This window comes from Pomacea canaliculata, linkage group LG1 (genome assembly GCF_003073045.1).
Source record: "Pomacea canaliculata isolate SZHN2017 linkage group LG1, ASM307304v1, whole genome shotgun sequence".
In the NCBI taxonomy this organism is placed as follows: domain Eukaryota; kingdom Metazoa; phylum Mollusca; class Gastropoda; order Architaenioglossa; family Ampullariidae; genus Pomacea; species Pomacea canaliculata.
This window is the reverse complement of record NC_037590.1, coordinates 28,843,338-28,868,751: the sequence shown is the minus strand read 5'-3', so window position 1 is coordinate 28,868,751 and position 25,414 is coordinate 28,843,338. Positions and strand designations below refer to the sequence as shown.

Genomic DNA, 25,414 nt, shown 5'->3' with positions numbered 1-25,414 from the left:
CTATCTTCAAGCAAAAGAAAGAGTATTTGCTGATTACCAAACTGCATGTTCCCTACTTTTGAATTCAGCTATGTTTAACTCTTCACAGTACCGCTGAACATGTGTAAACAAAAAAAAAAGGTTTATTCAGTGGATGATCAGAAATACAAAACTGTAGAGTTAATAATAAGGAAAGTAGTTTTCTATCACACATATTCTAAACTGAAACTTCTAAACATCTTATGATACTCAAATTTGTTAAACTTTTGGATCTCAGAGAACAGAACCAATGATTTTGTGTAGAACAAGGTTGCTACACTTGTAGAAAGCCAGGAACCTCTACTTGCAACAGCCAAGTGATGTAAGCTGTTCTTCTTTGGCCACGTGAACTAAAACGACACCTTGTTGAAGAGTATCCTTCAGGGCAGCTGATGCTGCAGTGGCCAGAAGAAGAACTGGCTAACAAACGTCAAAGACTGAACTGGTCATCCTGTACAGGACCTTCTCACGATCACCCAAAAAAAGGTAAGTGTGGCAAGCCTTGTCAGCTGCTATGTCCTTACCCCCAACGACACATCAAAGGACTGAAATGTCTGAGGACCAATGAAGAGAATAAATCATCGCATGAAATTATTTATAAGATTTATTATTTATAAGAGTATTCTCTGATCAAAAGGAAAAAAAGTCACCTCAGAAAAAAAACAAAACATGGTGGATATCACTGTAAACTAATTTGAAACTGAAGGTAAAATACAAACGACATTCCCAGAGAATGAGATCAGTGGAGCAGAAGTTTGTGCATTAAAACTAACAGCTTGGCCATCAGACCTGCATGGAAATAGGTATCACTGTGGACATTTAAATAACAACATAAGCACAAGGGTAAGGCATGACAGCAGCTGAATGTTAATCAGTACAACAACCATGTAATGTCTAACTTTCTTAGTTCTAAGGACAGCCATATCAATTTGTTGTTAATGACTAATAAGACATTAATTTTGGTGGGCAGAGATATAAAGCATTCACTTTGCTGGCTGAGTGTGGCAGCAAAAAGTGGTTTTTATCATGCTGAATGCATATTATGTTTTTTAGCAGCTGCAAAGGAATGCCCTTGGGTGCACAGACTTGTTAAAGTTGCTTTGAAAGGCCATGTTTATTTTCTGAAGAATGCCGAATTCTAATTCTTTTTCAAATAAAAGGTTCATCATCAGTCTCCAAGGTTGGGTTTTTTTCCTATTTACTGCCAGTTTTCTTCCCTTCTCACACAAATGTCATTAGTGCATTATCTCTGTACAATTAAGGTCATGTCCCCTGTACAATTAGGGTAATTTCCTCCTTCCCCTGTATGTTGTGAGACCTTTAATAAAGCGTATTGTAGTTCAACGATAAAAGTGTTACTTCAGTAATTCCAACACTTCTGTCTCAAATTTGGAGCAGCACTGTTCTGTGAAAAATATATTTCACACATATAAACTAATCATTAGGCTACATCCAGGAAACAAACTTTACACTCATACACATAGTTACCCCTCTTACCCTCCTCTCTCTCGCTCAGGCAAGAAATAAGTAACACTATGTAATATTTAAACAATTAAAAACCAGTAAATACTCACTCACCATGCATAAAACAGTCAAAACATGCATTAGAAAAGACTGTTCACAGTTTGCTATACACAACAAATTTCAATTTTACGGCAATTTCAGTACCAGACAAAAAGGCAGCAAACAATGATGTAGTTGTGGTCTAAACATGCAGACAAAACCTTAAAGTGAATCACACGAGAAAAGCTACGCAGGCCACACTTTTCCCCTGAACGCCCTTTATTTCCAAAACAGGTCTTGTCCAGCTACGATGTCTTTGACAGGAAGATGAAAGCAGGATCACTAAAATTACTAGTCCTGCCATGGATGTCAACAGCCCTCACAGCAAAGTGATATTTGTTGCCATCTTGAAACTGGGTCAGTGTGCAAGCCATTGGAAGTGGTAGAGCCTTTACATCACCAACCTGAGGCAAAAGAATCCACAATCTGTTATCTCCTATAAAAGAATTTGGTAACAGCTAGCACTACATCTGAAGAAATGTTCATAAGTTATGCTCCTATTCAAACTTTTGTTAATTTCATGAAATGCCTTATGTATCTTCTGCACCGGCAAAGAAAGACCAAGCAACAACATTCACCAACCAATCAAGTGAAAATAACAAAAACACATTTACTTTTTTCCAGAGCGATGTACTAGGTGGCGCACTGGTTTCTTGATAGGCAAACAGCTGATAGGAAGCGATTTCCACACAGTCCTTTGGTATAGTCATGTTCCATGATAGTACAATACCTATATTAAAAAATGTAATAAATATTAGTTATGTGACTACATATTTTCTGTAATATAAAATGTCTCTTCTTATAGTTTTGGTGAAAACAGTAATCATTAAAACTTAAAGCAATATATATGTATACCTTGTTTAACCCGAGAAATTTTAAGTCCAGGCTGTGGTGGTGGTGGTTTTGTCTCGTTGGGCAAGTGATAGGTGACTGCTGCTGGAAGAGGAGCTGGATGGCGAATTTTTGCCTTGCTGGGTACATTCTGAAAATTTCAAAATGAAGTGAAAAGTCCTGTTTTCCTTAAACAATGGTTTTAGAAAAAAAAGTAAATTTTGAAACCTAGAACTTTGAGAAACTGGATACTGCTGGCATCTGAGCCCGAAACCTGCACAGTGCTCCTTTCTGATTGCTCAACACATGACTACATTCATCTTTATTTTACATATATGCACATGTTATGGATTATGGTTCTTGACGTGATCTGCTGCATGCCTATTTTACAGCAGGACTGCCAGAGCTAGCGGTCACATATATCTTGCAGGATGTGCTGCATGCTCTGGAATACTTGGCCTGAAGGCTAGCCATGTTTTAATATCAGCTAGCGGACAGGTGTGTTCACTGGCCTTCACAACTCTCTCCACAATCGTATGGGGCCAGTGCCTGTAAACAGTCTATGACTACAAACGTGCTGTTGATTGTATCCAGTGGTTCAGTTCAGAAATTCTTGAACTAAAGAATCTGGCTAGATACAATATTAAATCTGACATTTACAATGCGGGTATCTTGGCCTGTGAGCTGGCCAATGGACAGGCACTCTTTATAGGCATACCTATTACTCAGATACTGCTAGATAAGGTCAATGGAACAAAACCTATGCTAGCTTACTCTACCACCATGGGACAGTTCCTCATAATTCCTCGATTCCAGAATTGACAACTGTATGGTGTTAGCATTTATCACATGTGTGGTGTTCTTTGTGTAAAGCAGTCCAAGTTCACCTTAATGGTGGAGAAAGGTGCTATAGAAATCATCGTCATGATATATATAATAATAAATGCAAAATTTGTAAAGCGCATACTCACACTCCTAAGGAGTATACTCTTAGCGCTTAAGAACAAGAATGAAACATGGACAGCATACGAGGGACAGGAAAACAAACAAATAACATATTAGTTATAAAACAATTAACAACCGTACTAAACGAAGAATAAAATCAAATACAGAAAACACAAATAGGAACCAAATAACAAGAACAAGAGCTGAGATTACATGATATTGCAAAAGGGTGTGAAAAAGGACTAGCATTATATAAAAAAAAACCAATGCCTGTTTCACAAACTCATAGTACCTGTGCTAGTTAATTCACACAGTTTTCTTACTTTCAGAATTCAGCCTCATAAACTTTTTGTCCATAACAGCAGCACAGAAATAAGAAACACAAAACTTACTGCATCCTGCGAGGCAACTGGTGCAGTTGAAGAGGGAATAACACCAGTTGCCACCACCGGCATTCGTGCAGTAGTGGTTGTGGTGCTGGTGGCCAAAGATGGGCGCACAGTAGTGCTAAGACCAAGAACTTGAGCAGGGCGCATAATAGTCATTGCTGGTGGAGGCTGAGCCAAAATCTGAGGAGTCTGAGATCGTGAAACACCGGTGGTAGAAGGGTTAGGCTGACGCACCAGTGCTGGCTGACCAGACACCACAGTCAATAATGACCCAGGCCGTAAAGGTGCTGCATTGGCAATTGTCACAACCTAAAAGTAAAAAACAGTTCAGTTCTATCTTCATTCCGTACAATCAATTGCAAATCAACTAAAGTTTTTCCAACTATCTTTTGACAGAAAAGCTCAGTTTCCATTTATCACTACACACAGGAGACATCTCTCTAAAACAAGACATTCAAGTCTATGTCTCTTAAAGGCCGAAGTCCTGGTGGGCGTTTTTTTAAAATGGTATCGCCCGCGCTAGGGAAGGTAGGAGCACAAGTGGTGCCGACAGCCAGTGGTCACTTGCCCCCAGTCACTACATCAACTGGTGGGCGGGCTAGATGTACACAAACATCACCAACTGCCTGTGATGTCCACCCCGCCTTTTGTCTGGGTAGTAATTGGAGACTACTGGCTGCTAGCAGTCCTCACCGCATGTACTCCTACCTTCCCTCGCACAGGCGATACCATTCCATTTTGCTCGGACAGGAGACTTCGGCCTTTAAAACACATCTACAATAAAAATAGTTTAAAAATCTGATTATCCTTCCTCAGTTTAAAGAAAAGAAGTTTCAGTTTTTCTGTTTTAGGAAGGTTTCTCTAAGCTATTATAATTCAGCTACTCCAACTGACCTGAATCATTCCTGATGGGCGAGGCATATTGGGTGCAGTCACTATCTGAGTGCCAGCTGAAGAGCTAAATAAGATTGCCGATGTAGGGCCTTGAATACCTTGGCTGATGGGTGTTATCTGTCTGACCATCTGCTGAGGCATCAAATTATGCATCTGGCCTGATGAAGCTACCACCTGCATCTAGGAAAAAATCATTTACTACCCTCAAAAAAGTGAAACGCTGTCTAATAAATGACTATCCCAATAACTTTCTTTGCAAGTCTCAAGAAAATATCAGTGTCAGCTTTTAAAGTCTAAATTCTCTTGAAGCATTTAAAAGAGTTTTTTTATCATAATCATAATACTAATACTCTTACTGTCTTCTTTTATGGATTTTATGCCATACTGCTGTCTGACTCATTTACAATAAAAATAGCCAGCTGAGGGGAAATGACCACCATTCATTTAACTAGTCTCACCTGGACTTTATTTTAAAAGTCAAACCAGCAAGCAAAATGCTTTGGTGAACACATTCTAAACAAGTGAATCAGACCATAAGGTCCCATCCTTTCTACAGTCTTTGATCACAAACATCACTGAAATGCAAGGTCATCGACAAATTTCAGACAACTGGAGGCTGTCAGAAGAAAGTTATTTCCCTTGCACAGTTAACATCAACATCCCTCCCTTGTCAGCTCATGACGACATACGTGACTTGCCTAAACATTCTTCCATTACCTGCTTTGCACCTTGTTTTGCAGCACTACCATCATCTTCCATGGTTAGGTCTATCACTTTGATGTTACTAGGGGTGGTTGTCACTCCTGTTGCAGCAGTGAGGATGGCAGAACCTGCCACTGCACCAGAAGCCATCCCCTTGCTAACCAATGGCATGCCTGGGGAAGTATTCACAAAGACCAGATTTGTTGGTGAGATAGTATTTGAGGTAGTCACTTTAGACAGACTGCTTGCCTGATCCAGCAGGCTGCGGACTGATGCATTACTGGCAGGTACCAGTGTAGATGGTTGCCGAGGACCATTACTACTGGGGACAGATACTGGCTTGCTTGAGGAACTGACGCTGGTAGCAGCAGTGGGCATACGTGCAGTCTGAGACAGGAGCTGAAAGGGGGTGAAAAGTACTAAAATGTAATAGAAAATTTAAATGTGCATCAAAATTGTAATTTATTAAACGTTTTCGCTAATATATTTTATAATATTTCAACACTTCCCCACTTATCCTATCCCTAAAGACAAACATACACTGGTAAACCAAGTGCTCATTATTATTGATCTACAAAAGCTTGTGAATCTTTTTGTTTTCCAGAGATCTTTTTCAATGTTTGTTTTTCACATCATCATATGCTGTTTACTGGTGGTTACTACATGACTTTGGTGCAGAGAGTTTGATGCTCATCTATGTTTTTGACTGGAAAACATACACAAAAATCTAGTAGATGGGCACCTTTATCAAAGAAAATAAAACCCACTGGAAGGTAAAGACTGGGCTTTGCCATACACTTCAGTTCCCTGACATTTAATATGCTTATTTAATTTTTAGGGTAGCAGCTTTGCTGGGTGACAAAGCAAGGACATACCTGTGCAACACTTGTGTTGCGATTACCAAAGTTCTGGCCTATTGTGATAGTAGTGACCTTGCTGGGTGGTGAAGTGCATGAAACAGGAGTCAGAATTTTGGGTTGTCCTGGCAGTGAGCTCAACATCAAGGCTGGGACAGGAGATGGTGGAGATGCAGCAGATGACAAAGGTGTTCCGTTTCCACTTGGCACCGTTTTGGACATTTTCTGAGGAGTCTAAGCCAATGAAAAACATTTAGTTACATTTAAAAAATTGCAATAAAGAACTTAATTATGAGCAAAATGAGGACAAATCCTTGATACATCAGTACAGTGATACACTTAATTTACATTCTCTAACCCCTTGATGCTGCTTTTACAATATGAGTATCCATGTTCCATGAAAATATTAGAGATTTTTACCTCTTTTTGAGAGGAATGATCTCTGCAAATGCTTGCATCTCACAAATAAAACAATTTGGGAAATTACTATCTTTAAATCACCCACCTTAAAAAATTATCCACATTATATAACATGGAAATACATGAAAAGTTTTTTAAACCAATCTTACATTTGCTTTCAACTTTTCTTCATTGACTTGAACACCAATGTTCCGAGTGGTGATCGACTGTGTTGGAAGACAGAAATAGAGATTACAATCATGTCAAAATGAAAAATGGACTGATGGACTTTAGACGACAGGAATGCCAATATAGATTAAGAAATTTTTTATTATATTTTTAAAAAATCATTATCCTTAACACCAGAATGTAGGATAGGTGAGACTTAAGTGGTGCAAAATACCTGCTTTAAAAAAAGAACAGAAGAAAAATCCTACCAAACTAATCAAGATATATTTAAATAAAATTTACAGGAATGAAGACTCTTGCAAATACAGTTTAATAACATCAGACAATCTGATGGCTTATTAAGAGAATTTATCTGAATATTTACTTAGCAGCTTTCTTTATAACAGAAATGCAAAACTTATTTACAGGTTGAATGCCTTTTATCTTCAGTATATAAAGTGCTAATTCTGTCTCATCTTCTGTTATCTTTTTGTAATGACTGCTCAAATTATGCTTCATGTCCATAGAAATTTTAATACCCACCCTGAGAGCTGCAGTGTGCGCCTTACGCTTTTCCAGCTTGTGCTGCTTTAAAGTCAGCTCAGTCAATTTCCTTTCAAAGTCTTTGGCTTTGTTACGCCATTCTTCCTCTGATTTCATGAGTTCTTGAATCCTTGCATTCATCACTCTCAACTCTGCTCCTTGGTGTCGTGCCAAATATGCTTTCACTTTACTGCGAACAACACTGTCCAGCTCCTGGAAATAAAAAAAATGCGTGTACTGAAACATTTATGTGGGTTAACTTAAACATGACGCATATTCCTAGGTAAGACTAATTCTACATCTGGCCAATATCTTAGTTTACAGAAAAGTTTAGCAGCTGCAGAAAACCAAAGGAAAGTTAGAATCAAACGATTAAAAAATTATCTCAGAAAAAGGAAAAAAAAGTGTTTGCATGGCAAACATCAGGTGCTTGGCCTGCAGTACAGTCTTTGACGAGTGCTGAGCTACATGCACTGTGGTCGTATCTCTGTGACCTGTATATAGCTGATCGATACAGGCCACACTGTCAAAACTGCACGATGTCTGATGATTGTGATCAACATCTACAAGCCACATGAGTTAAGTGTTTTGTTTGCATTTCTGCGAACTGACTTCTACAGGCTACTCACTGTCAAGCGAACTGCACTCAATTTATTCACTATTCCTAATGTGTTATATACTCTAAAGTGCACTGTGCTTTCATAATGTTATGTGTTATCTTTCTGTTAATTTTTCAACATTGTACACACAGTGAATTCACTTACATAATGTATTACAAGAACCACAATGTGAACTATTTCTTTATTCCAGTAAATGGTAGTTTTACTTTTAACAGAAATGTATTGCTCTTTATCAAGCATCCAAAAGAATTTCTGATTATTAAAAAAATGCACACTTTAAGCAATCTTGTCCTAACCAAAAGCAATTTGCAAAGATCAGTCAATTGTCTCCTGTGGGTTAAGCAAAATGTTAACAGCTTGAATACTGCTACCAACCACATGCCTGTTTGCATACCACACCGTCATCTTAGTCATGGATTAACTCTTGCAGAAAACAACTTTGTAAAAAATGACTCCCAGCTTAACTCCTCCTACATCAGATATGGATCCTAAATACAATTCTCTCAAAACAAAGCTGGTAATTGTAACTGCAAGGCCTACTCCTCTCATGCTCCCAAATACAGCCCGAAAATATAAGCAGACTAGTGAAATTACGAAGATCCATAAGTAGCAACAGCAGCAAAACAAAAAGTCCAGGATCAAGACAGCTGGTGAAACAATGCTTGAAGAACAAGAAACACAGAAAGCAGAAAAAGTGGTTAAGCTTTTAGTTCCATCATCATGCTGCTGCAAAACCATTGAAACTGCACTTTGACAGCACAGTGATGTCCTTCACTATCCATGCAGAGTTGACCCACTCTCAACTCCTAACCCCAATATTCACCGCTTTGATGACAAGCACTTCCTCACTGCATCACCAGACCACCCATCATTTTTTAGTTACCATCATGCAAATAATATGCCGTCTAATATTTGATCATTCGGGACATCATAGTACAAATAACTTACATGCCATAAATAATAATTTTTTTCTAACTTAATCAATGTATATATGATGGTCATTTGATTATTCCCGCAAGAAAACTGAAACACAAATGGAATATTAACTCTTGTTCCAATTGTCAAATACACGAAAATTGCACATACACTGTGACACTTACATATATCACATGACACATACTTATGAGACAAACAAAATAAAATTTTTAAAAATCTCTATTCAAGAAACATACTGCTGAGCTTTATAAACATTGCATTAAAAGCATGACATTCTGCTGAACATTTTTAATCATTTTGTTCTTTTCTCACAATGTGTAAATTTCAATGAAAGCTTGCTGAAAGCTTACATACCTTGCTTGTAAGCCGAAGTGTTTTAGGGCTGGAAAGAGATGTCCTGTCATCTTCATCATCTGAAGCTGAGAGACTGACCCCCTCTGAATGTTTTTCTGCTGACTCAGAATCCTCCATGTTTGAATCCTCACAATCTAAACTTTCTGATTCCACTTGATTCGGGAGGAATGCTAATTCTTTCCCCTAGCTTCCCTATCATTAAGTCTAATCGTGAGCGTTTGGCAGGCTGACTGCTATCAGACTCCGATTCTTTTTCTCATGCTGCCTTTTTCTTTCATGTTCCTTCTCGTTATCATTATCTTTATTATTATCTTGATCATGGCTTTGTAGTGAAGTATCCAGAAATTTTTGCTCATCCTCTTTTTCCTTTAGAAGCATGTCCTTTCTTTCACACTCTGAACTCCCACATGCATTCTCTGGAAGAATTTTTTCTTTATCACTGTCTGCACATTGACTACCTAAACCAGAAACATCACAAGAATTTTGATTTCCCTGACAAGAATTAGACCAACTATTCGGTTCTTGTTCTGGACCCTCAGAATCATCACATTTTGTCACGGAATTTGTTTTTTTATCACTTAAGTCAACTTTTGGATCAGACACTGCTGATGTGGATTGAGTTAATGAATGTTGGTCACCAGAAGAATTGTCTTTTGGATTTGCTGAAAAATCACTATTGTTTAAAATATCTGTCTCTGACTTTGATAATGAGTTACTGGAAACCTCTGCAATGTCATTTCTTTGCTTATATGGATTGCTGCAAGCTTTCTCATCATCATTAGATAGAGCAGAAAGTCGTTTACAGTCTTTTTCACTTGGTACAGATTTTTCATCACCTGAAAGCCAGAAATTTGTGGTAACTTTCAATGTTGTAACCCTCATTTAACTCTAAGAAATGGAGTGACAATGTATGCTATTTTTAAATATGACTTTGGGTAGTTTGAATGAAAACAAAAACAGACATTAATTACTCAGCACCTACAATACCCACAGTCTGTGAGATCATCCAAGTGACAGTCCTTGCCAAGAGATTGATTAAAGAAGACAAAACGATCACAGTATTCTTTTACATTATCATCAGATGACTTTAAGAATCTACATCACTTTGACTTCATCAGCTGGATCAGGAAGAGGTAATGTGATGAGGCACAAATTTTTTTGAAGAATATCTGGATATTACTGAAGAAACCTTTAGTATTTGTCAAGCAAAATTAACAGTCAGTATTGTGGTCTCTTCGTTCTCACAACATAGGAATGGCATTCTACTCTTGCCTTTCAGTCACTGTGTGAGTTGAGTGTTACATGACAAAAGACGTGTGGTGACCACTTTCTTATTTGGGTCACCAAGCTTCATTCTGAGATACTTATGACAGGCACACTTTACCAAGGATGTTATTTTCTTCCGCTGCGTCTTTGCTGTGAACTGTCTACAGACAAAGCAGAAATTGTCTGGGTTGTTCAGACATCCATGCCGCTCAGTCATATTGTTATTAAATTTTGAAAAATAGTCCCAGTCTAACCAATGATCTCTAAAAATGCTGTTTATTTATTACAACTTACTGGTGTATGACATGACAAGGACAAGCACTTTTATACTGTTCAGTCAGCATGTGCTGTGTAACAGCGATTGTGAAAGTCGTGCAATGTCAAATGTCATTCTGACACTGAGTAAATATAAAATAATTATGCAATCACTTCTGTTGTTCTCTTGATTAAGCAAGCCTACTGGATTAATTGCATAAGCCTGTTTCCTAAAAATAAAGTACAGTGGCAACTGTTGGATTACATGTTTCAATTACATTATTCCCCATAACTGGAAAACCTTACGTGGCAGAAAATTTGAATTCGGCACAGTAAAGTTACTTAAACCACCTAACTGCTTATCTGTTACAAAAATTGTGTTGCACAGTGCAGTGAATCACGTGATCTTTTCAATTTTAAACCTGGATGCATGTCAAATGGAGAACAGTTTCAAGGTCAGCAAGATTTCTGTGCAACACCAGCTCCAGTACTCCCTTCACCAGGATACTCTCAGATATGGGTTAAATTTAAAGAAAAAACTTTGACCATGCAATCTGGATGAGCTACTGAGGACTACAGTATCTAGATTGGTCATATAGTGTTTAAAAAAATATAACTCCCTTTTGCAAATCTTTGCAAGTAGTTTGTTGTAGTAAATAATAACTTCCTTGGTGTTAATCCTGAAGGTTATTTAGGCTTGGAATTATTTAAAAACAGTTTACTCCAAGTAAACTTTACACCAAATCTGGAGTCAAATCAAGTTATCCTGAGTGATGTGCAGGGTTCACTCATTTTACGTCAATTCAAAACCCAAGCAGCAATAAGGATTAATGCATAGCGTTAACAGTTTTAAAGACATTTGGTCAAGCCTTGATCTTTTCTACTTCTTCAGATATCAAAGACAGGGATTATTTTCAGCAACTATTACTTATTACCAATCTCATACTAGTCTTCTAAAATTCTGATCACTTCCTCCCTTGTAGGTTTTCATGTTCTGGTTTCCTTCCCTTTCATCTAGCTACTAGTAGCAATGTAAGTAGTGGTTGTCTACAACATTTTTATAAACCTTTTGTTTGTATGTTTTCTTCCAAACAGATAGATGCTATATACAACCTAAGCTACTGGTCAACCATAAGGACAATATGTTGACATGGTTTGTCAATTATACTAATAAACCTTTCCACAAAATACACTCCTTTCTACTGCTTGTATTAGGGCACTTTAACTGTTCAGCCCTTAGCCAGTCAATATGTACTTTATTTAAATGCAACATGCACACAAGTATGTGAAATCTCATTGGCTACAGGACCTTGACCTCCATAATGATACCCAGAAAAATACATCAATTACAGACATTTTAACAAAATAATAATAAATCATCACCATTAGTTTGCATCAGCTGGACACAAGCAAGCTGATCATAGAAGGCAAAATAAAAATTATCAATAGAGATCATGGTACACAAAAATAAATTGCTCCTGGTTCAGTCCACTGTTAAACAGAATTTCTGACCAAGGTCAACATGACATAAATCAGGATTGTACATAGGTACGTTTGGGTTGTTGTGGCCTGGGCTAGAAGGAGAACTTGACCATATATTAATTAGGTGTAAATTATTATCTGTGTATGAACGATATAACAAGTCTGACCTCTTTTATTACTTGCATGGTGATATCTGTAGGCATGTATTTTGACAATGGAAAGGGTGTAATCACCCAGATTTGGGGAAAATAGTATCTTGTGTTAACTATACCTGATTATTAAAAAAAAAATTCCTTAAAATATTCAAATAACACTCACTCCCTTTCTAGCTGGATGTTTTAATTGCTTGTTTCACAACAGCCTTTTTCGCTACAGAAGAATATGCTTTCTACACATTTGTAGCAAGATCTAGAACTCTTTTGTAAAGAATAATATAGGTATCAAACTTAATAAGTAATACTACTGGTGATAAGAAAGGTGACCTTATATTATTTGAATGAGTACTTGTATAGAAAAATGATATCAGATTGTTATCTGTAGCATTTATAGATTTTAGCGAAAGCATTTGATTCCATAAGTAAAAATAAAGTCTGGCATATTCTGTATAAAAATGGAAAAACAATCAATGGAAAAAAATCAAATTGCAATAAAAAAACTTTTAATTTATTTGCTTATTTAACAGAACATTCTGATTGTTCCTGACATCTGAATCTGGGTAAAGTTAATATCTAACAATTTTTCGTTGATTCTCACTGCATTAGTTGTGAAATCTGTGACAAATGGATTTATGGAATTGAACTTTTTCCAGCTCTGTAAAACCACTTATTTCATTATTTTACTCTTCGATGATGTTTCCTTGTTTTCTGACACAGTAATGGGTTTGCAGATTTAATGAAACATTCTCATCCATATATGTAAAGCCTGAAGTAAATTGATAAATTTAATGTTATTAGTTATTTATAAAATTTTACACCAAAATATAAATACATACTACGATAATATATTGTACAATTTTGGTTTTGGAATGGTTTTAAGAAAAATTTTAAAGATCAAGAAATGTAAAACTGTTTTTTTTTAAAAAAAAGAATTTTAGATGAGATTTCACCAACTCTTGCTGATAAGACTGGCATGGAAAACTTTATGTTTGCTAGCATTTCTGGGGTTGTTTTCCTTCATTTAAAACAAATTTTATTTTCTGTTCCTACCTCTCTAAGGTTAGATGTGCACCTACAGGTTTTACAAAAGCCTTAGTTAAACTCAGATGAGGTTAAGTTATAAACTTTGATACTCTAATAAACTCTTTTGTGTTGCCCATTTCTTACTGTAATGAAACTGAACTACTTTTGTATTTGTTCTTCCTTGATACTATTCATTTATAGAACATGTAAGTTTTATAAATAGCCAACTTATTTTAGATGTGCTGCACACAAAGCTGATAGCAATCCAAGTCTGGATATCATGCTGTGGCACTGCAGCCTCTCACTGTTGTAGATTTGTATTTATTATTGTTTTAATGTACAATTATGATTTTTTATTCCAAGAAGTGAGAAATTAAAGATGGTTGGTTCTTGCTAACACTGCTCCAGCAATGGAGGCTGCATTACAGCAAAAGAACCACCAATAGATCTATTATTATCAATCCAATGAAAATACTGGTCTGTTTAGTGCTACTGAATAAAGCAGAAAAAAATGCTGGTTACCAGTACACTGTAGAAAACTGGGATCTTCTAACAAACTTCAGCAGTAATGATAGTTTTATGTAATTCACAATTTTTATCATTTAAAACTTATTTTAGTAAACGATGAACAAAACTACATTTTCAAAAGTTTAAGAAAATACTTACCTGATAAGGATTCCGCCTTTAACTTTGAAAGCTTACTTTCTTTATCAGAAATATCAAAGTCCAGATTGTCAAAGAGATTGCCCTTGTCAAGTCTTGCCAAAGGTACTGAAGGGGTTTCAGGGGATGAGGCAGTTTCCACACAGTCATCTGTTTTCACTTTATTCAACAGACTGCTCACTTCAGGACTGCCACTTTGTACAAGCTTGGACATTATGCTATGCACAGTACTGCGCACCTTATCCCCAATTCTCAAGGGATGTTTCTTTGAGGCTCCTGCTCCATTTTTGTCTTTTGGTATCAGTTCTTTGCTGTCCTCTTCCTTTGTATCGTCTCCAATAATCATCACCATGTCTTCATCTTCATCTGTGGTAGGAAAACTAGTAGGAGCCACAGTCACATCTTTATTCTGACCATTGCCAGTGACATGATCTGTGTGAGAAGCATTTGTTTTGCCTTCATTGACAATATCATTAATCTGATCAAGCAGATCTTGATCTTCATTCTTATTCTTCTCATATTCTATTGCGGCAGAAACAGGCAAACTTTTCTTTTCCTTTTGTACACCTGTATTGGACACCTGCGACTCCCTCATATTCAGCCTTTCTGTCTCAAGAACATCCGTTGCCCCATTGAGGGCCTTCAGATTGAAAAGCACTTCTTGAAAGTTGTCATTGGTTGAGTCGTGATAGTCTGTTGAATCTGTAGAGCCAATACCACTGTCAGTCTCATCTTCTTTTGCTTGTATATGAGACCAGTTATGAGGTAATTTTGTGGTTGATTTCCTGGCCACATTCATGGCTGGTTCTTGGGCTAAAGACAAATATGAGATCAAAACTTATGTTGTATGTCGCTTATATTAAATGCTTCAAACTTAAAAGTGGTAAAACCTTTTCTGATATCGACTCTTTTCTTTACGAACAGTAATTGGCAAACAAAAAATTGAAATATTCACATGCAACAGCCTGGTGGGGGTGGAGGTGGGAGATGAGGAAAAAGTCAAATTTAATTGTTCAATGTGCTATCGACGCTGTATGTTGGTACACCACTTCTTCTGTACATATATTTCTCTACATGTGTGCCATCAAATGAATGGTATGAGAGATTTCACTATCCAATCAATAATACATGGAAAATGTGAAATCGCTTGAGAAATTAGAAAACGAAATTGCATCTGTACCGCCGAAACGCTTCTAGAGTAGTTCTCATAATAACCAGAACAAAGATAATTACACACAGTCCTTTTCCGCACAAAAAATATACTTGTAAACGTTTTCATTAAAATTCAAACAGACTGACACATCTCGTCAATCACATCTACGACTTTGACCCAAATTTGATCCACATGGCAAGCTTGCGAAGTGCAGTGTTGATATATTTACATGTGATGCATTTATTTTCATAAAACACATCTCCGACCTATATCTCACGACAGCTTCGAAATATGTTAAATGAGTATTATTACGTCTTACTTTCTAAATATGCCTCCTTATAAGGATTCACACTCGTTTACTATCAATGACCTAGTTATTGCCCAGCCAACCCTAAAGAGATCGCTCGTTTACAGGTGTCACGTGACCGTAAATCGTTCCTTGCTGTTTTTTCCGCCATGTTGGAAAATGATTGCTGCTTGCGGGTCTGAGACGAAAAGTGAATCTTCACTATTTCTGACTTTTGCAGAACTTTTTTAACTTATTTTATAAAGGCATGCCAAAGTTTAAAAATCAGAGAACTAGATGCTATCTTTCGCTCGAGAAGCCGCGTTGTTAGTCGTGTGCTACAACGACGAAGGTTTTTTTTGTACTTAGCTGTCGGAAATTACTGCTTTATCAACACCTTTCAGTTTTCTCTTTTAAGAGTACCTCAGTTTAGTTTTCAAAAAAAAAAAAAAAAAAGCCTTTTATGGTCATCGGTGAAAGGTCAATGCAGTATGAATGAAGTATCGACTTAATTGTTTGTTCTAGACTGAAAATGTAAAGTTAACGCATACACCTCCGAGGCAGTTTCCCATGTATTTCTGAGATTAAATCGTGCATATTCTGAATAATCCAGCCACGCTGGCTTGTATTTTGGAAGTTAACAATTAAAAATATTAGTGTTGATACAATCTCTTTAAAATCGTCAATTTCAAAAGCTCCATTATACCATCTACAACACTTTGTCGTGCACCATATACACAAAACGTTTTCTTAAAGATGCGCATGTGAATAAAGCAAACTCAATAAACTCACAAAAACGCATGGGATCTACCTAAGTTATCTTATGCGGTTATCTACCAGAGAAAAATGGTGGCTCTAATTTTTAAATTCACAGCCTTTTGCACTTGCCCATCATCGCAAGTCGCATTTTGCAGTCTATAGTGTAAACGACGTGTGGAAGGAGTGTCAGTGGTTGTGTAGAGTGTGAAGTATTTTTCTAATACCAGATCTGGACATTTGGTATTGTGTACTACCATGCTTATGTTAAGAACTTAAGAACCATACACTACTTTTTTAATATGGAAAATCAACAGACTTTTAAATATAGGAGGGGTTATTTACTTCAGCTCAAATGGCCAGACCATATCCCAGCATGCTTTGTGCGAAGGCAACTACACTGACGGGTCTCAACGTCATGACGAAATGCTTGGGTAGTTCCAGTCAACCAATCAACGCTCACTTAGAAGGCGGATATGGGGGTTGTATCCAAACCCAACCAGCCTATTACCCTTATATATTTTGCAAATAAAGTTCTGTTTTGGTAACATTACACAATGATTTCATAAATTAATATTTACTCAGCTCTTGCAGAATTATACTGATTTCAACTTAATTTGCATCACATTAGTGAAAATGTGTTATTTTAAAAATAATTCTGTAGTCACATTTCATGCTCAGCAATCAGGCACTAACAAAAACAAAAAACCCCAGTAAATTAAATAGTCTGTAAAATAAATTTAATGCACATTTGTAAGAATTATATCTAATTTGTCACTACAGGCCGGAGTTTTTCACTCTACAAGTTGGTCACACAGAACTTGCTCTTGTAGCAAAACAATTATGTTCACCTCTTGCAATAATGTTTCATGTAAGAAATGTTTAGATCCAAAAAATACATTTGAATCAAACCATTCTAGTTTTGGTCGAAATTAAAAACTGACACAGGCTTGACAATGGAACTAGGGATTACATTTTACTTATAAGAACTGAATTTCAATAGGTGACATTCTCAGCTTAGATTTATCTTGATTGAAGGGGGAAAAGCAAAAAGATCTTACTCAAAATACTGTGAAGATTTGAGTAACTCAGATAACTATGACACAAAATTAACATCTTGAATGTTTTGGAAAGAATTATGCATATAACAGGTGTTGCATCATTGATCTTCTAAATGATTTAGGGTTAGGGTTAGCAAATTTTAATGTGTTTCATCTTGCTATGTGACATCCATGCATAGTGAAATATGCTACCATCATTTTACATTAAAAAACTGATAAAATCAACAGATTTTGAATAAAACATTCAGAAAAAAATTACTTTATCACATAATAAAAACTATAATGTGGTCGAAAGCACACAATTACTGGCAAAACTGACAACAAAGACTATTTTCTTCAATGAAAACATGCCTTATAATAAATATTTTCATTAGCAATACATTATAATAGTATAACTTTTCTCATATTATAAAATTCCTTACTGATTCTCGTTTGATCATCAAAAATGCTTGGATAATTCACTGCGTGAGTTTTATCATATTTTATGTTTAAACGATTCCCATTACTTCATTTCCAAGGTTTCAAAAACTGCTCTTAAACTAATAACGTATCTGCAATAAAGTAGAATTGCATCGGTCGTAGCGATTGGTTACTTTCCTGCGGTACATTTAGACGTGTGCCATAAATTATAACGGTGACTACCACTACGGCCCGCATTATCCATGTATGCATGCAACTCGTGTTGCTACTTATTTACTGTACTTATTATTACTGTACAAATGCTACTGTGAACTCAAGACATGACAACAAAATGCTCAAACCTATGTCTCATAGCATGTCTCAAGGTCACATGACTAGGGTAACAGAGGTAGCGATCAATGAGTTGCCAGTGCTGAATTTCGAGGTACGCTTACAGTCACGTGATTATGTTCAAGGCAGAGGGACCATCTCAAAAGTCAAGCCGAAGTAGAAGGGCGATAACAATGGATCCCAATTTGTTCTTTGTACTGTTTGCAACGTGTCTGTTCGCTTTATGGTAAGTTTCTCTCCAAACAAAGAGCTCTAACGTGATTCTAAATCCGTGGCTAAGAAAACAACAAAATAAACGTATATTCTGTTTAAAATCGACTTGACTACGGCTGACTTTACAGCTGAAATGTTGCCGATCACGAACAAGGACGGAGATATGACTGACACACGAGGTGGTCTTTATACACAGCCGTTTGAACTGTTAAGTCTTAATGAAACAAACGATCTACAGCTTTGACAGAACTGAGAAAATACTCACAGCGTTTGGCTATTTCTTCATACCAAGTAGATTTTTGGTCAGTTTACGAAGATGTGAACATGGACGCTTCTTTCATGATCTGCGCATGCCCAATGCATATTATGCAAATGACGTCGTCATCAGTGTAAACCTTTGACGTCACATCTGTAAAAGTAATGTAAGGACTGATAGACATCTTGTGCATTCATCGTTTCAAACTAACATCATGCATACACCGATGATATTGAACCACCATGGACACAGGCGTAAGTGTAATGCTAGACTTGGACAGTGAAATGACAAAATTTCTTGGTGATATCGCAGTTAAATTTTCACCGTCGAGTATTCTGAAATTTTCTGGTGTGCTATTAAACAACATACTGGTACGCACTTCGTTAGCCCACACCATTTCCCCCATATTATTTTGCGTAGAGATTTGTTACTTCTTGATATTTAGAAAGCCTTTTGCTCTGTGCTGTTTTGCTCGAGCGTTTGTCGTGGAATTGAAACTTATTCGATACATGTGCGGGATCACTATACCCTGTAGGCATATAAATGGGACTGTTTTAGAAACACGCTAATATTCCTTAAAGGTGGCAAACTGGAAGCATAAATAAATGTCTATAAAATGCAATAGCCGGTACTTTCACAACATTAATATTAAAACTTAGAGGCATTATCCCCGGGAGTACCGAGCCACAGAAAATTTTACATAGGATCACTGCAGACGGAAGGGGTTCCCTTAGCTACAACGTGCGCGAACCCTTTTACAAGCCAGTCCGAGTCGGCTATCATAACGGGGGCTTACGTTCAATATTATTATCTAGGGAACGTAACGTGCAATTTAGAGGAAATATATTTGCTATCTTTGTAGGTCTTCTGCTTTGTGAACTGGTTTCAAAGTGAAATAATTATATTTGGAACACCATATAAACTGTTGAATCCGCATGCGTAGCTATGTTTATTAAGACTGAGAAGGTTTATGCTAACATTAGTCTTTAGGAATGACTCATGCAGCTTGCACCACACAGCATAACAGTCGCTGCGAGTCAGCCTCGGTTGTCGTGCGGCGAAGGGCGGACCGTGCAGTCAGAAGAACCAATGCAGAACCAGGTAGCAAAGGTTGCGAATAAGCACGCCCCTTCATTTTCAATCTCTGCACATGGCTTTTTCCATGGCCCCTATATGCTGCTAGAAAATGTAAGAACTGCGCCAATAGTTCCTTCCAAAAACTAGTCAAACGAGCATCGTGTACTGATGATACTGCTTTAGAGGCTCTCTGATCACATTTTGAGAGGGAAAAAAAGATGAATTATAACTCGCAAAACGCCCCGAAGTATAGAACAAAATATATATCTGTAGGTACGTATTTGTATATAGTGGTATCACTATGCAGTTTCTGCTCGTCATCGCGAGTAGTCAAATTACTGTTCTCTCTCTCTCTGAGAGATAACCAACGCAGGATTACAAGTCGTCTAGCATTAAGTTACATATATAGCGCAATGAATTTGAGAAACTCCATCATCTAATTATAAAAGTTTGTTTTATAGCAATATTAATATGTTAAACTAGTTCTAATTCATTGCCATATGCTAAGCATGTAGCAAGGATAATATTTTATGAATATTTTATGTATAAATGATTATATGGATCTGACTTTATACTTGCATGTTTTGATGGGGGTTACAATAGATATACCTAGAGACATGTATGCCTCACCATAAGAGCAAGTTTAAATAAACCACAAGGTCGATCACATTTCAATATGAATGCATTTACTATTCAGATCTATTCAGAGATGTTTTTCATGTTTTCAATGTTTTTTGTATTCACTCTCTTCAGTTAAGGGCTATATGGCCTACACTAATAAAAGTGAAAGTCTCAAAGTCTATGCGAGAGATAATAGAGTGAGATTTTACTCTACATATTAGGTCGGAAATATAACAATTATTCAGATTTTATCGTGACAATTAATTTTTAATCGACTACTTGAAGTCAAACGTGACCGCGGGCCGCCCCTTGCCCTGGTCTGGTTTACATGTATCTTTATCCATATCGGTCACTGATGGACTGCGCGGCAAAGCAACTCGATCTTGACTGGATTGAAAGAATGCACTACTATCAACCATTGTTCACATTGTTTTCTTCCATTTCCATAACAGCTCCTATTTCCTCTCTGTCGCCGCACTAATGATTGGGAAGTCCTCACTTGAATCTGTGATGGACTCGACTACATTAATTACAGTTATTGTTGAACCAGAGATGTTTTTAAAAACCATTTTCCACATTTCGCAAAGAATTGTGTGTACAGCCTATGTCGTTATTACATTTATAGCTCGAACACAAAATATTGACGAAAAAGAACTGTTCACCACTGGCGTCAACATACCATCACCATCAATTTTAATTCCCATGTTTATATTATTTTTCAAAGTCCCTAATAGTGTTTACTAGTGTTTACACGAAAGAAAGCAAAAATAAAGAGGTAAAAAGACATTCTAGTATGTAATAATGGTACATGTCAACCCTCCTGTGTCGCTAATATAAACTTTAAGATATGATACTATAATGTAAGTATTCCTTTTTTGAGTGTGGTATAATCAAATCTTCTAATCTCATATGCAAAGACTGACTCGAATTAATTAGGGAAGGTATAGAAAGGACAGAAGAAAGGATCGATATAGCACTTAGAAGAACCTTTGAATGGACCAGCACCACCACATCCTTTCCTCGGTTGCCTATGACCAGCCCATCAACTGCAACCAAAGGAGAAAGCAAAAAAGAAAGACCTAACAGTATACCTGCAGAAGTTCTTACAGATGACAAAAGTAATCACAACACTCTTTATCCTTGTATCGTTTGTGAAGATTTGGGTCGAGAAGCAGATATACCAACTATCTAGAAAGAAGGACTTTTCATTCATTCCTCGTGGACTGCCCTCTGCCTATCTTGCTTCACAGCTGCTGCAAGTGTTTTGTGACTATTATGCTGACAAGATTTCGGACATTCGATCATCCTTGGGCTCGATATCGGTGCCTGACAGCATCTCCTGTGATATTCTTCTGGGATGCTCTCTGACCAAATTTCGACCAGTCTCTGATGCTGATATAAAGGCGATTACTCAGAAAGTCAAGCCAACAACTTGCCAATTAGACCAATACCCACAAGCCTTCTTCTTAAGTGCTTTGATATTTCACTTCCTTCCATCACAAAAATTGTAAATGTCAGCTTGTCATCGGGTGTTTCCCCATCTTTGTTTAAAAATGCCCAGTGAAGCCACTTCTTAAGAAATCCACGCTTGATGTCAACGTGTTGAACAATTATCGCCCAGTTTCCAACTCTCAAAGATCATAGAGAAAATAGCTTTTGACATAGCTCTGGGCCTACTTACAAGAGCACCAGCTCATCCCCCATGCTGTCAGCATATAGACCTTTTTACAATACTGAAACTACTTTAATTAAAGTGACACCGACATATTATCTGCCCTTGACAGTGGTGATGTTTCTGCCTTACCTCTACTGGAATTGTCTGCTGCAATCGACACCATCGACCACTCTCTGCTCCTTCATAGACTACACACCTTCTACTGGATTTCTGGACCTGCACTAGCGTGGTTCAACTTCTATCTCACTGATAGGACGCAGTCTGTGTTTGTTGATGGTCAAACATCTCGCCCTGCTCCACTTTCTTGTGGCGTCCCTCAAGACTATTACTCGGCCCAGTTCTGTTTATTATGTATATGAAGCCACTTTCATCTTGCATCCAGTCTCACAACATTTCTTATCAATCATATGCCGATGATACGCAGCTGTACTGCTCCACTCCAAACTGCTACCAGCACCATAGAACTCAGTATTAATGAAGTCAAAGACAGCACCACCGTCACATTCTGTCTACGCGCGCTACCAAACTCTTGTCTGTGCGTTTGTTTTATCCAGACCTGATTACTGAAACTCCTTGCTTCCTGGTTGCCCTGAATACCTTCTTCACAAACTCCAGAAAGTACAGAACTCTGCTGCACGTCTCGTGCTTAGAGCTAGGAAAGGAACCACGCCACCTTCGTTTTCTACACTGGCTTCCCATCCGTTTTCGCATCCAGTTCAAACTGTCCGTGATGTGTTTTAAATTCTTGGCTGGCACCTGCCCTGATTATTTCTCTGAACTGCTCTTCCCTTATGTCCCAGCTAGACAATTCCGTTCCTCGTCTGATGATCATGTCCTTACTCTTCCTGTCACCAAAACAACACATTGCCACATGACTTTTAATTATTGTGCAGCGAAACAATAGAACTCTCTCCTTTCCACATCCGCCAGCTACCCATTACTGAATTCTTTAAAGGTGCAATGAAAACACACCTCTTCCGTAAACATTACTCTTAATAACCTTTCATACAATGCTAGTCCTTTTTCACACCCTTCCTTTTGCAATACCTTGTTACTCTCAGCTCTTGTTCTTTGGTTCCTCTTTGTGTTTTCTGTATTTGATTTTATTCTTCGTTTAGTACGGTTGTTTATTCTTTAATAGTTCATTTATGATTATTATTATTCCCCAAAATAGAAGACCTCAGCATCTGTGTCAGCCACATAGGGATCAGTCCTCTCCATCCCATGAAAAACATTCAGTAGGGTTATTCTGAAGCAGAAAGAAAGACAAATTGACACAGCTTCGGGACCAGCAAGCCGGTTTTCAGAAAGCAAGATCGTGCACTGACCAAATCTCAGCTTTAGATACACGTTTTTGAAACTGTCAACAGAATGGAACTCATACACTTTCTAGAGTAAGAAAAGGAATTCGAAAGTGTCGACAGGGAATTGCTGTGAAAACTTTTCTCGCACTGTGGAACGCCCACGAAGCTGGTTAATGTAATACGAAGCTGAAAGTGAAGATCTGCACAACAAAGTACAGGTGACAGATAAGGCACTCCAGTGAAAACTGGTGTCAATCAAGAATGTTTGCTGTCACTATTCCTGATCTATTGGCTGAACTGTAAAGAAACATCCATAGAAGAAGGAAGAAATGGGATTTAGTGGACTCGTGGACACAGCTGAAAACATGGATTTAGCTGATGACCTGGCACTAGCTCTATATCTTGCTCACACACGTACGCTAGCACACACAAAACTGTTTTCATGGCGTACACATCAGCGCAAGTTGGCTGAAAATTTGATCAAGGTAAAACAAATGAAGACCCTCTTGTCCTAAAGGGTGAGACACAAAATGAAGTGAGAGTATTTATATATTTGGACACCACTATTAACAAAAATGGTGGTGCATACGCAAAGGTCACAGCCAGAGCTGCACTCCTGTAGATGAAAAACATCTAGAAATACAAAGAACTATCACGGTAAACGAAGATCCGGCTGTTCTTTTATGTGAGTCAGAGACCTACCGGACAAGACGACTACAAAAAGACTGCAGTTTATACGTTACATGCAGACGACATCAATCTGATAGCAGGCGCCAACGGAGAACCGTCGCCATCCTCTTAGACACCAGAAACCGCTTCTCACAACCGTCAAGCTGGTCTGGTTTGGCCACGTGACCCATTACGCCACTCACAAGACCATTCTCCAGCATATATTGGAGGTCGGAATGGTGGTCGACGCCGAGGTGGATAGAGGAAGAACTGACACAAACATTAAGGAGTCAGACATTCGTCCCTTGACTAGCAACGGTCGAGGGAGTACATGGTTGGATGCGGCATTTACGCCTGTTTTGGGTGATAAAGTCCTACAGGACAGCCAATCTGCTGCACGTTTGTAAGCCAGTTCTTCCTCTGTCCACCGCAGCGTCGACCAGCCTCCAAGGTATCTTGAACAGTCTATGACAGGGTGTCGTGCCGGGTCACATGGCCTAGCTGTTGCAAGCAGGATTTCTATTTTTCGAAAGTGGCAACCGAGCTTCGTATAAAGTAATTGGTTTTATGTTCTTTGTATAAGCCTCCTCAGGCCGTTCTTCTGGAATGACTGGATTCTCCTATCCGAAACGTCTCACCGTAGAGAGGTATATACGAGGGATTTGTACATATTTTTCGTAGTAAATTTGATGTTATGGCTGCTCCAGACCTTATCAAGCCTAGCCACTGCCGCGCTCAAGGTAAAACAAGTCAAGACCCTATTGTACTAAAGGGTGAGACACAGAAAAGTGGGAAGCTTTCATTTCTTTGCACTCCGTAGATGAAAACATCACAGAAACACAAAGAACTGTCAAATGAAGATCCGGCTGTTCTTTTATATGGGTCAGTGATCTGCCAAACGAGATGACAACAAACAGACCGCAGTTTACGTCTACATGCAGAGGACATCAATCTGATAGCAGGCACCAACAAAAACTGCAAGATATTACCAACAGACTGACAGTTCGAAAGCAAATGAAATGGAGACCAGAACTGACAAAAGCAGTCATGGACATTGGCAACGGCAAAACAGACCTACGCGAACGGGGTACAGTTCATAGGGTAAATAGACTTGGGAGCCACCCTTTCCAAAGACAGATATCTGCATCAGGATCGGGACGGCAACGTAAATGAGTGGACTGGTCGTTTCCATGTATCCCCAAAGACAGGCTTAACTCATGTCTTGTCAAAAGACGACCATTACCGGCGGACCAGCATAACCGGTAGACATTTGCTACAGTCATGAATTAATCAATGTGCTGTATCTACTACCAGTAAATGTAAAATTTCGATTTCGATTAAATCTGAAAACGGATGGCACGAATAAGAAGTGATTTTAATCCCAATGCAGGCTTAACGACTTATAGAGCACCTCAAAGTGATTTAAACCTCTGCTAGCATGCATCAAAATACAAGTCTGTTCATTGTAATATATTTTCTCGCATTAACTTGATTGCTGCAAACGTTGGAAGAAAAATAATAACGCTTTTA

At 37.8% G+C, this 25,414-nt stretch overlaps 2 protein-coding genes across 5 annotated transcripts; both read right to left on the bottom strand.

Annotated features, from left to right (window-relative positions):
• Window positions 1–109: 109 nt before the first annotated feature.
• On the bottom strand, window positions 110–9,371 carry LOC112557075 (activating transcription factor 7-interacting protein 1-like). Of its 2 annotated transcripts, none has more exons than XM_025226704.1 (10): window positions 9,220–9,371; window positions 7,310–7,522; window positions 6,769–6,825; window positions 6,218–6,433; window positions 5,358–5,741; window positions 4,641–4,820; window positions 3,750–4,055; window positions 2,437–2,563; window positions 2,196–2,311; window positions 110–1,985 (listed from the first exon to the last, which is right to left on the bottom strand). In XM_025226704.1, exons 1-10 carry the CDS (start codon window positions 9,334–9,336, stop codon window positions 1,827–1,829), a joined length of 1,875 nt encoding a protein of 624 aa, XP_025082489.1. In that variant the 5' UTR covers window positions 9,337–9,371; the 3' UTR covers window positions 110–1,826. The 2 variants fall into 2 exon arrangements, with proteins under 2 accessions (XP_025082489.1, XP_025082496.1); XM_025226711.1 differs by having other exon boundaries at window positions 4,641–4,814.
• A 16-nt stretch (window positions 9,372–9,387) lies between these two features.
• On the bottom strand, window positions 9,388–18,660 carry LOC112557089 (dentin sialophosphoprotein-like). Of its 3 annotated transcripts, none has more exons than XM_025226724.1 (3): window positions 18,548–18,660; window positions 14,067–14,876; window positions 9,388–10,055 (listed from the first exon to the last, which is right to left on the bottom strand). In XM_025226724.1, the coding sequence occupies exons 2-3, from the start codon at window positions 14,860–14,862 to the stop codon at window positions 9,424–9,426; spliced, it is 1,428 nt and encodes a 475-aa protein (XP_025082509.1). In that variant the 5' UTR covers window positions 14,863–14,876; window positions 18,548–18,660; the 3' UTR covers window positions 9,388–9,423. The 3 variants fall into 3 exon arrangements, with proteins under 3 accessions (XP_025082509.1, XP_025082518.1, XP_025082523.1); XM_025226733.1 differs by lacking the exon at window positions 18,548–18,660 and adding an exon at window positions 15,536–15,672; XM_025226738.1 differs by lacking the exon at window positions 18,548–18,660 and adding an exon at window positions 15,244–15,265.
• Between the last annotated feature and the right edge of the window lie 6,754 nt (window positions 18,661–25,414).